General features: G+C 37.9%; 1 protein-coding gene across 1 annotated transcript in view; it reads left to right on the top strand.

Annotated features, from left to right (window-relative positions):
* The window catches only part of ZFAT (zinc finger and AT-hook domain containing), a 77,003-nt gene that overhangs the window by 38,066 nt on the left and 26,580 nt on the right, over positions 1–12,357 (top strand). Inside the window, exons 8-10 of the mRNA XM_066548437.1 lie at positions 4,040–4,127; positions 7,972–8,121; positions 9,981–10,154. Coding sequence (XP_066404534.1) covers positions 4,040–4,127; positions 7,972–8,121; positions 9,981–10,154 — 412 coding nt within the window. The remainder of the gene's footprint in view (positions 1–4,039; positions 4,128–7,971; positions 8,122–9,980; positions 10,155–12,357) is intronic.

The raw sequence follows: 12,357 nt of genomic DNA, 5'->3' as shown, positions 1-12,357 counted from the left end.
GTCTAATTCTGATCCCATGGGTGTTAGAAATTAAATTTCTGTTGATCTGGATAGATATGGGAGCAGGCTTTGGTCTTCTATTCCTCTACAAAATTATGCAATCAAATGTTGTGTTAATTGAGTTGTGGGAACTTTTCCTGGAAATATTCTGTGAGTGCCAATATTAAGTAGAGGGGTTTAATTTTTATTTTTGTGACTGTATACTTGTATACCTACCCCTTGAAGTATCTTGAAACACATGCCTCAGAGAAATAAAATTCTCTTCAGAGCACTATAAATGGATAATGCAATATAGCTGATGCTTTCTTAGCACAATTTTAATTCATTTCTATAAAGAGAAATGCATTGTGATTATTATGTAAGTGGCCTTATTTAATAAAGAAATAGTATAAACAAGAAAATTTGTGATAATGTTAGGCTAATTTATTTTCACTAGTTTAAGAATACTTACATACCTAATTAAATTCCTGCTTTATGGAATGCAAACAACACTTTCAGTCAAAAACCTATTTTTATTTAGGAATTATTTTAAGTTTCTTGTATTTTCTCAAATTGGCTAATAGAGATGTTGAGGAAAATATCAGGCAGTGATTGCCTTTGAATTTTAAACAGCTGATTGGACTTTGCAGCTGGTCTCTAACAAAGGTAGATGCAGTTCTCTCTCCATGCTTTGCTTCTGTTCAAAAAAAACTTCAAAGGCATTTAAAAGGCAGATATTCCAATAAGGCAGAGGAAAAATAACTTTCATTCTTACCAGAGGAGAACTTGCTTGCTGAGAATGTGATTCAGGTATTTCTGCAACCTCAGCTTTCAAAGGGTTTCTGTCATCACCTGTGGCCATGGCACCTGAAGAGCTGGAGCTGAGGACCAGGGGAGCTTCTCTGGGGCTCTGTGTTGTGATCTGGGTGCTCTGAAATCTTTAATTTGCAGCAGGGAATCTTTAAAGGCTGTTTTGAGACTGGTGGGATTGCACTGAAGGACTCACACAAGCTCTCAGGGCAGCAACAGAAGAACATTTAAGCATTCCAAGCTGGCAGCATAAGCTCCAGTACTCTGGCACTGGCCTGGATACCCAGCAAGGAAAGGTTTGGCTTCAGCTGAGCACTCTCTGTGAGGAACCGGAGCCACACTTTGAAGGGACTCAGTGCTCCTAGGCATGCTCTGTTACACTACAAATGACAACCCTTTTGAAAATCACTTCTGCAGAACTTGGTGTAGATAACATCCTAATAGCTTGAAAAAAGCTGTGGGCATTATTTCATTATTGAAGAATTTTGTTACCATCGTCCTGTGGAAAGATGAGTTCTCAGCACCCATCCATTCATGTTGCCCTATAGCTCTTGATGCATTTACTGATTATTTTGGTTTTTCCTCTAAGATATAGGCTTATAGTCTTGCCTTCTTCAAGAATATTAATAAGAATGTGAAGTTGTCACAGTTAACAGCACTTCAGCTGAAGTGGCGTGTGTGTAGTGGAGTGTTGAATTTTTATTTCCTTTTTTAACATTTTTCTCAATGTTCTGGCCACAGTGAGAAATACTTAATTCAGTGAGTATTAAAGACCAGCAACACCCAACTGCACACTAAAAGTATACTATTTTTTTCCCTTTATTTATTGTATATTTTGAAATCACATATATAGCAAGTTTGAGGAACAGACTGAGATCTGTCAACACATTTCAGCTCAAGAGCCCCTAAATGATTTTGTGCTGTTTTTCTTATATGTGCCAAATTATGAATGTGATCATGCAACTACATCTTTGAAAAGGTGCAAACATTGCTATGGAGTTTTGTTATGATTAATCTACCAATCTTTATTGGAGTAACATTGTGATGGTGTTCACAGGGGTTTTCAAATGAGGGAAGAGATGAGAATGTTGACTCCATATTTCAGAAGGCTTGATTTATTATTTTATGATATATATTACATTAAAACTATGCTGAAAGAATAGAAGAAAAGGTTTCATCTCAGAAGGCTAGCTAAGCCAAGAATAGAAAGGAATGAATAACAAAGGCAGCTGTCCCAGACTCTGTCTGAGCCAGCTGACTGTGATTGGCCATTAATTACAAACAAGCACATGAGACCAATCCCAGATCCACCTGTTGCATTCCACAGCAGCAGATAACCATTGTTTACATTTGTTCCTGAGGCCTCTCAGCTTCTCAGGAGGAAAAAATCCTAAGGAAAGGATTTTCATAAAAAGATGTCTGCAACATAACATGTTCAGGTAGAAATCCAAAATCATCAGTAGCAGATTTAGGTTATATCATTTCAGAGACCCTAATTCCACAAACTAACAGCTCTTTTTCAAGGTTTTGTCAGCTTTGTAGACTCCTTGAATCTCTTCCAAAACTCAGCTAGTATTCTCTGATGTTCCTTTCTTTCCCTTAAGATTCTTAGGGCTTAAAATGATGACAGCCCCAACTCCATCACAGCAAGGTACAGCCCTCAGGGTGGTAATCCTTGTGTAGCTGCCATCCCCAGCCCCTGGTGCAGGTTTTTTCACAGGAGCAAATGGCTGTCAGCTCAGGCAGAATTCTCCTTGTGCCACTGCCACATTAATGCCAGTGAGAGCTCCATATGCTACAGCTGTGGGAGTATTTATTGCTATTTCAACCCAAGTGTTCTAGGGCTACTGCTGGTTTTAACTTGTAGGTACTTCAACTCAGGGATTTGTTTCTCAGAGGTACATGAGACTGACTGCCAATGCTGCATCATATTCCAAAACCTGTCTGCTGTGAAAACCCATCAATTATTGCTTTCCTTTCAAGAGAGGTGTCCATGTACAGCTGTACAACTGCAGCATCTGGACAATAATGACCTCCTTGTACAGTCCTCCTTGCTATACAGATGTTCTTTGGTCAAAGGTCAGAAACTGGCAGAGTCCAGGACCCTTAGCCTCCTGTAATCTCCAGATTTCTCCTTCATAACACAGGGGTCTGTCCCATTTTGATCAATAATCTTCCTTCCACACTCTTTAGGAAGTATTTCTATCCTGGAATAAGTAGTGAGGTGTCTGTTCTGTGGCTTCAGCTCACCTTTTCAGAGATCTCTGCTAGGTGGGCACTGCACCTCTCCAACCAAGTACTGTGTTACCTGGGCACCTGCCCAGCTGTCAGGACTAACTAGACTCCCTCCATCTGTGGTTTTGATAATGCCCTCATAAATTAATCTACTGAGTGCAGAGGTGACTATGACCCACTCATTGGATTGAGCATCCAAGTGCCAGCAGGTACTGCTGGAAAGATCAATCTCTCCAATTTATATTGTGACTGTCAAGGTTTAATTTAAAGTGTAATGGAGAAAATTTCTACATTTTTAGGAGTTAAAAGCATTTGTCAAAACAGGAAAATTGCAATTAGACTAAAATTGCATATAGGAAGAGATGACATCAAAACTCTCCAGTTGGACTTGATTGACAGTGTTCAATCTGTTATAACATCAGTGACACTGAGAAAATGCATGGTAGTCTTTAAATCAAAATACTAGAATAAGACTTTATTGGTAATAAAATGCTGGATATTTATAAAGTAGTTAAAAATGTAGATACTGAATAAGTAATGGCATCTGTCATTGTTAACTCCGCTGCTCAATTTCAGGCCATTTTATAAATCCACAGAGTGGTGGTTGTCTTCAGAAGGGTAAGATCTGATCCTGGTATAAGAAGGGTGGACTTGTGAAAAAAAAGAAGAAAAACCCCGAAATATTACTGCTTACATCAAATACATTCTCTTCTGTTATGTGACTTGATCTTTCAACTCCTGATTTTCTACAGAGTCAGTCAGAAGATAATGCTTACATTTATTGTGCATATTCTCATCTGCTGTAACTTGGAACCCTGTATTCATGAGGATTAATGATGTGCTTAGAGTCTTTTAATATTTCTCCTTCACTTATTTCACTATAAATACATTCCTTTTTTTCCTTAAAAACTGAACCTTGAATTAGAACTTTGTTGAGAACCATGTATTACTGAATAATGACTATAGTGATTATACCAGTAGACTGAAAATGCAATCCCTTTCTTTCTCACTTAAGGATAAAAAGAGTTATTCCTGTCCTGTGTGTGAGAAGTCGTTTTCTGAAGATCGACTTATAAAATCTCACATCAAGACAAATCACCCTGGTAAGAAAAAAAACCAAGGAAGATTTCTCAGTCTGTTGCAATAAATGGATAAGGGTTTAGAATGAGCAGTGTAATGTGATTATATTTCTAAGAAAGAGAAGAGTCTTTTTCTAATTCAACTGGTTTAGAGTAAGAATTGTGTTGGTTTTGCAGATGTTAGAACTCAGAGTGAAAAGTGTTCCTGTTTGAGTGTGTTGTGGAATATGTCAGGTAATTGTGCTAAGAAATCTGTCTTCATCTGGAAAAGGGTGAATTCAAATTAAGCACTGGAAGTTTGGGATCAGGCATATAGAGATCCTGTAGCAGCCCAGGAGATGTGAAATTCCCCCTGGCCCTACATGAACTGACAGGAATGTGTTCAGGGCTCATGATGTGTCTGTAGGTGCCTGATGGGAATGCAGAGCTGGCCCTGTGCTTGCCCAGGTCCCATGGGCTGGGCTGGGCCCCCAGGGCCAGCTGGAGTCTGCAGCAGGGCTCCTGCTAGAACCAGCTGGGGTGTGGTGTGGCCAGTAGGAATGGAGCTGGCAAGTTCCATTACTGGAACATGTAATGGATCTGGATCCACAAACTGCTTGCTGGATGCAGCAAACTGCTCCAAACTCTGTTTACACCTTGCATTCTGGTGTCCTGATTTATCAGTGCAAATACAAGATAACATGAATGTGGTGAGTCAGTGTGCTGTGCCTGAGTAACAATTCTTCCTCAGATCTTGGGAATTTGATGCCAAAATGCTGGTGTGGGGACTGATTTAAAATTTAAACCTCACTGATGTGAACTCAGCAATCACACTGGTGTGTCCCTAATTTCCTGCTTCTCAGGATCTGTGTTATGTTGGATAGAAAGTCCTGCTGCTACTGCAGAGGAGGGAGAAGTGACACTTTCATTAATTCATCTACAGTGCTCCTTATCACCTGACATAATTGGATACAAAGAAGGAAAACACTAGTCATGCTCAGACTGAGTCTACGGGAAAAAAATACAACTAAAAATGATGTAACTTTCCATGTCTTTCTTGTCAGATGTACAGCACAATAGGTAAAGCAGTGGTTTATCTTCCTACTGCCACTAGATAGTGCTAGACCCGTGTTTTAAACAATTTCCTTCACTTTAATTTTGTCCTTAACTCCCACTTCAGCTCTTTAGTTACTAAACCTCTTTATTTGCAGACCACTCCAGAGCAGTGTGGTTGGAGGGCTTGTCGTACGTCAGAGGACATGTCTGATGCAGGAAATTGAGATGAGAAAAGGCTTCTGAACTATACTGTAGTCAGGAGGTATAACTCCAGTAAGCATAGAAATTGAATCTCAAGAACTGTGCCTTTAAAGCCTTTGTGCTGCCTCAGGCAGGGAGCCTAGGAGATATTCCTGAATAACAGAACCTGAGAACTGGCAGGACAATGATGTTCTGTGCCCTACATGTTGCACCTAGCCTGTTCTTGTCCACTGACTGATGAATGATCACTGTGTGCTATGTCTGAGGTCCAGAAATACCAGTTAACTCTGGAGCCCTGAAGTACTAAACTTGTGGATTTATAAATACTCCTGAACAATTCAATTCAATTTGGTATCTGAATCCCTCTAAAAAAAGTATAGTGTAATTTTTTTTTTTATTCAGTGGGTCTTTTAAACTCTTATAGTAGAAGTAAGGTTTAGAAAGAAAATCTGCACTATTATTTTGTGTTTTCATTTTTCATTCTTGTATCATGGGCGTATAGAGCTAAAAGGCAGAATAGCAGATTTATTAGATATATCTCTATGGCACTAATAAAGAAATACTGCATCTAAGATATGCCTCTGCAACAGTTATGCAATAAGCCTCTTTTAAAATATGGAGGAGAATTAATGTACAAATCTTTTATTTCTGTGAATTTTCTCATTATAATCAGGAAGAAATCATTTATTTGTACACCACTCTTAATTGCAGTCCACATAAATGTGAAGAGTCTGATGGTATAAGCTATTAAATACTGCAGTGGCATGAGTGCAGTTGTTTTCAAAAATATAAATTAAAATTAATGAAGATGAAAGGAAAGATGGGTACTGTTTAAGATGAATTGAATTTTAAAGTGACATATCAAAAATTAAACTGAAGCATTTTCATATTTATCATTAAAATATTCTAGAACTCCCCCTCTTCTTCCTTTCTTAGTATCATTCTGCATGCCCTGCTCCCTTGTCTCTTCTGTTTCAAGTAGAAAGTATGAAATCAAAAAGTAGTCCTTCCTCTTCTATATTTGCAGAGGAGTTGAATTTTGGTCCCATGAAGGCAGTGAGACAAAAATCTCCGTAGACTTTGGCAGAGCAGTATTTCAGACCAAAGAGATAAGAGAGCTTGGCTTTATTGCCCAATGATTTTTGTACTCAGCAGTGAAGAAGAGTCTTAGGTTCTGGTCCCAGCTCTCAGAATTATCTACCTTTCATCCACTGTCTGATTTAATATATTTCTTAATAGTTCTGAGGCATGAGAGGCATCAGCTTCCATAGCTCCCCACTGAGCAGACATCCTAGCCTGCAGTCATGAATGAAGGATCTAAGCCATGAAAGGCAGAATGAGGGTTCAGACTTATGGCTGTATTTTTCATTTTTTTTGGTACCTTAGAACTTATCTCTGCTCAGTTCATGGGCTTTTATAGTACCTTTTGAGGTTATTTTCCCTATTCATATGAGTTCAGGCAGGATTTTTGTGATTCTATTCTGGGACCGACCATCAGGAGACAAGGTGATTTTTGGTAAAAATTGAAGTTTAGACAGGAACTTTCAAGTTTATAAGATTTGAGGCATAATATGTCACCAGCTTTCATGTCTTAAGGTTTAGATTTCATGAGTGTTGTACTTTCATTAAGTCAAGAGATAGCATTTCATTCATCTGACATGCATTGAGCAATTTGATTTATTTTTAAAAGCATCTGGCAGTGTTTTCATTATGTGTCTAGGCCACTTTAATTTAAACTTCATTATTTTGAACTTTTTCACTGTGACAACCAAAACATTATCTCACATGAAGGAAATACACAGAATTGAGTGTGTCTAGCTTGAATAAAAAAAGGCCAGGAGAGGAATCTTAATTGCTGTCTTCAGCAATCTAATTAAAAAGAAGACAGAGGGAGATTTTTCTTGGAGCTGTACATTGAAGGGATGTCAGTTGGAACAAGATTCTGACTAGAACTAGGGAAAACAGTTTTGACTGTAAAGATGGTTAAACACTGCAGTGGGCCAAGAGAGGCTGTAGAATCTGCATCCTTAGATATGTTCAGGACAGGACTGGATATGACCCCAGACAGCTTGATCTAACTTTGAAAATGGAACTGTAAAGTTGGCTCTGCTTGGAGTAGGTGACCTTAGAGGTCCCTTCCAGTCACATTTATTCCATGAGCCTGGTTTTCCCTTTAAAGTGCCTGATTATCAGATTTCTGACCATTGTAGCTGTGGCTGAAGTGAATTGTCTTCAGATCCTTGACATCTGGAAATCTGGGCTGAAATTGTGAATAAAGCTTTTGAAAATATTGAAGAAAAAATTGCCAATTTAGCTTATGGAGAAGGGTCACAGTAATAAAATGATCTTTTGTACCAATGGCCCAACTGAGTTTTTTAATATTTAAAATATTTTTTATTTAAACAGGCAGTGAGGACAGTGAGTTCACAGATCAGGAGAGAAAGGACAGAGCATCCTAGAAGGCCTAAAGGAAAAAAGGGCCCTTGTGCTCTTTGCTCAAGTCAGTTTTGAGTGGTAGTAGGGGAAATACAACTTTTAAAAGTTGGACTGAATCAGGATCTAGCTCTTCAGTATTACAAAATAAATTGCCTCATGTCCTTCTGGTTCTTACTACCTTCTGCATTTCTCTCAGAGGTTTCAATGACTACTATTTCTGAGATTCTTGGCAGAAGAGTTCAGCTGAAAGGACTTATTGGAAAACGAGCTGTGAAATGTCCCCACTGTGATTTTTATTTTATGAAGAATGGATCAGACCTTCAACGTCATATTTGGGCTCATGAAGGTAAAACTCTGCTTTTAAGCTTTTGAGCATAAAATGAGTCTCATATTCCACTGAAGCTTTGCTGACATAAAAAAAAAAAAAAACCCAGAACAGATTCAAGTGTATTTCTATACTCAAATGCAAAACTTTAAGCTACATTGAAGGTTAATTAAACCATTTAATGGATTCTGGATCACATATGGAACTTCACACTCATAACATTAACAGACAGTTTAAATGTTTTATAAAAATTATTAAAATTCTTATGCAATTTTTTTCCAGAAAACATTCATAAACATCTATAAAGTATTCTATGTGAGTAAGGAGGAGTGAATTAAATAAATGCTCAGTATTTTGAAACAAGTAATTTTCTGTATCTTCTTATGAGTCTCTGCTGCTCCTTTTACATTTGTCCAAAAATCCTTGGTCTGGAAATCTGTTAGTACACCAATTGAAATCCAGTTGCTTTGATGTGTACATAAAATTCTGTGAGTATTTTAATTAAATACTGCAGAGCATGGCAGCTAGCTGCCTTTGACACAAACAGTGATCAAATCCCCTAAGATAATGCTCATCATATTTATGACATTTTTGGGGAGAAATTCCAGTAATAAGGCAACACATGGGTTAAAAATGCCTTGAATTTCAAATCTTTAGACAGTAAAATCTTGTGTCTACCCAGTCTATGTATTTTTGTAAAAGCTTGAAGACAGCTTACATGGTCTTTTGTCCCATTAGTAATCTGTGGAACAGATTGCCTGTGATTTTAGGTTCTTCAGCCATCCCTCTCCATAAAGGGGATAATGGGATTTGGTGCTCTCAAACTGGTATCATCTTTCCAAAGTGTTCCCATATAGGTAGTTCAGCATGTTTGTTTGAGTGCTCTAACTCTGAGCTTTCCTGCCTGTGTAGCAGAGCAGGGCTCCTCTCCAGTGGCCTTTCCTCCATTAAGGAGTTTAAGTAAGGCAGAATGTAGGTTAGAGGAATTCCTTGTGTTTCTATAGACAAAGTTCTTTTAATCTGACTGGAACTGGGAACCCATGCCATCAACCTGGCACGAGAAAGAGGTGAATAGAAATTTCCTCCCAAATCAAAGTGTGCAATCAAGTCTGCTTAAAGCAGACTGTAATTCTTCATGCTTGTAAATCTAACTTTAAGGTCACAAGTATCAATCTAAAATGTGCAGACCCTCATGAAACTGTTGAACTACTCTGCCAATTCAGATTCATTCAGCTTTTCTTTGAAGGATTTACTATGTTGCTATAGACCTGTTAGATGACCCACTGGGTATTTCTCTGTATGCCTTGGACAATATGAGGGAAGAGAAGTTTTAAGTGTTTGTATCTGCCTGAACCATCAGCAAATATGACACTAATTAACAGTAAAACACAGCTTGCACACCTAACTTCTGCTTTCATGTTAACTGCCTAATGAAGCAGTCCTCCTTACAACAGGTTTCCTCACTCTTGATTGTAGTAAACAGAGAATGGGAGCTACCTGAAGACTTCTGGAGGGAGACATGTACACAAGCTTGGCATAAACAAAGGCAGCCTGGATTTTACTTCTAAAGGGAGGGTAGGCATAGCAAGGCCCAAATATCAGTATTTTCCTGGTCAAACTCAATACCTGGCTTCAGTAGGGCAATATTCAATTGTGAAAGAACTCCTCCTTTCTCTTAGCAAGTTAAGTGATGCTGTCATGAGCTCAGCATCATCTATACAGAAGCTGTAGATGAAATTTCTTATTTGTAGAGATAGAAATTTTGAAGTGTTTCTCTTTGTCCATGTTGTTCACATGATCTGAAATTTCTTTCAGGCAAATGTCCAGCCTGGAAAGGCACAGCCTGGTTGTTTCATGGTATATTTTTTTTTCATTTTTAGGTGTGAAACCCTTCAAATGTTCCCTCTGTGAGTATGCCACTCGCAGCAAGAGCAATTTGAAAGCTCACATGAATCGTCACAGCACAGAGAAAACCCACCTTTGTGATATGTGTGGGAAAAAGTTCAAATCAAAAGGCACTTTGAAGAGCCATAAACTCCTTCATACTGCTGATGGTAAGTGCATTAAATCTATTATCTAATTATTAAATCTATTTTAGAACAATAAATATTGGCTGTACCACAGGCCTTATTAACAAATGCTTTTCAGTTGAGCACTTAAGTGTGATTTACAGATTTATTTTATTCCCAGGAGACACCATTTGGGAAATAATTCAAAACTTTGTGAAATTAATTTCTGTGAAAGGCAGCTGTCTCTGAAATATTAGGTTTCTCTGAAATTCATATTGGCTTTGTATGCCTTCCTTCTTCTAACAGAGAATTGTTTATTTCAGTAGAAATTTGAATTGCCAATAGTTCTGTCTCTTACTTTAAAGTCTCTCACTGTTTTATTCTATGAAAATATTATTTGGATCCTGGTGTCTAATCAGCCAGTGGCAAACCTGGGCACTTACTCTCTACAGTCTCACACTCAGCACCTCATTTGCCCTGCAGTTTTATCATTTCTGTGATGATAACTGAAAAAAGCAAGATGCACATCCAGAAAAGTATCCCATTTTACATCAAAGTTTAGGGCACAACAGTGTACTTTATTATTCTGTGACTATCATACTGAAGTAAATTATTTAGCAGAATAAGTTGTACAGAACTTCATTATGACTTAGTAGCTTGATTTTTGTTACTCATGCAAGTGTGTGAAACCTCATTCCCCTTTTTATTGACCATTTAATTTAGATTCCTTTTTTTTTCAAATTACATCTTCAGAGAAAGCACACAATGCTCTGTTACATTTTTAGAATATATTTGAAGTTTCTGTGTCAGAGATATTTTTTAATGCTTATGTCTGTGTGTTCAAGTGGAAGAAACAATCCTTTTTACCAATATGCTACATCTTCCAGGAAGATTATAGTTATTGTTTTATTACCAAAGTTATTGCAGAAATGCTTTATGTTGGTAAATCAATCAATCATTTGTTATTCAAAAAGTACTTTCCAGTATTTTGAAGTCAGTTGATCAGTACCAGGTAGGTCTGGCATATGCATCTAAGCTTCATATGTGAGAATCAAGATTTTACTTATCAAATGCAAACTTCAGCTGATTTCTTGCTAGGAGAAGGAGGCAAGTTGTTGTATGTAAAGAAAAAAAATTCAAGCATGATCAGTCTATAAAGAAAAATAAAAAGGTATCTTTCTATGGCCCTGTAAAAAAAAAATCACTTCATGGGGTTTCATTTCAAAACCTTTCTGTTTTGTTTTCACCATCTGGCACGATCAAATAGGGAAATTCAGCAATGAAAGTTGGATTTGTTTTCACCTGTGTGTTACTTAGATTTCTTGAACAAACCTATGTGTGTATAAGTCATTAATGCAATTCATCTGAGGCTGCTTTGAAATTTAGTGTTGTTAAGAACAGTACCATAGTTGAGCAGGATCTTAGCCATGTCTGGATTGGGTTTAAAAGTGTGAAGTTAGCTTTAACCATTCAAATCCATGTGAGGAACTGTGTTCTTTTATAAGTTACTGCTAGGTCAGGCTGAAACCTTGGCTCTAGAGGCATTCTTATTACCAGGAGCCTTCTTTATCTGGCTTCATCTTCTGGAATAACTCCAGGGACTTCTAGTGGAAGGTGTCCCAACCATCACAGGGTGAGGGGGGCTGGAACAAGATGACCTTTAAGGTCCCTTCCCAGCCAAACCATTCCATGACTCTGTGTTCCTTTTTGGTAAACCTCCATTTTTGACTGGCACAAATAAATCCAAGACTTAGGCTCTTGTGCCTTGCTTTTTACACTTCCAGAACTGTTCCAGGAAACTCCCAGTACCTTTGGAAGGGGAGTTTGACCATTGTCTCCAGTGGAAGCAGGATCTCACTATCTGTGGAGTCTTAAGTAATTTTCCTCACTAAGACCACCCCAGCAAACTTTTCATGCATTTCAAACTCTTGTGAAAAAGGACATTTGTCACCAGGAATGTGGTTTGTCAGGGGACATTCAGTATTCCGAGTGACAGTTTCTCTTTGCCCAGTGTCCCTTGCTGTAGTGACAGCACTGCAGAAGTTCTTAGCAGCACACATCTAGTGTTCTTCAGTTATTTCACAAATAAGTGAATTTGAAAGCTTTTTCACTGTTTATGAGTCTTGTCTTCCTGACTTATGAATCCAAGCAATTTTTGTTCAAATATCAGAGCCCTGCAAGGTCAATTTAAGTCATGGAATATAAAGTAGTTTTGTGTCTGATTTATATTCTTTTCCAGAAGACAGAC

The sequence above is a fragment of the Molothrus aeneus genome, chromosome 1, assembly GCF_037042795.1.
Source record: "Molothrus aeneus isolate 106 chromosome 1, BPBGC_Maene_1.0, whole genome shotgun sequence".
Classification (NCBI taxonomy): domain Eukaryota; kingdom Metazoa; phylum Chordata; class Aves; order Passeriformes; family Icteridae; genus Molothrus; species Molothrus aeneus.
This window is presented reverse-complemented; position numbering and strand designations above follow the sequence as displayed.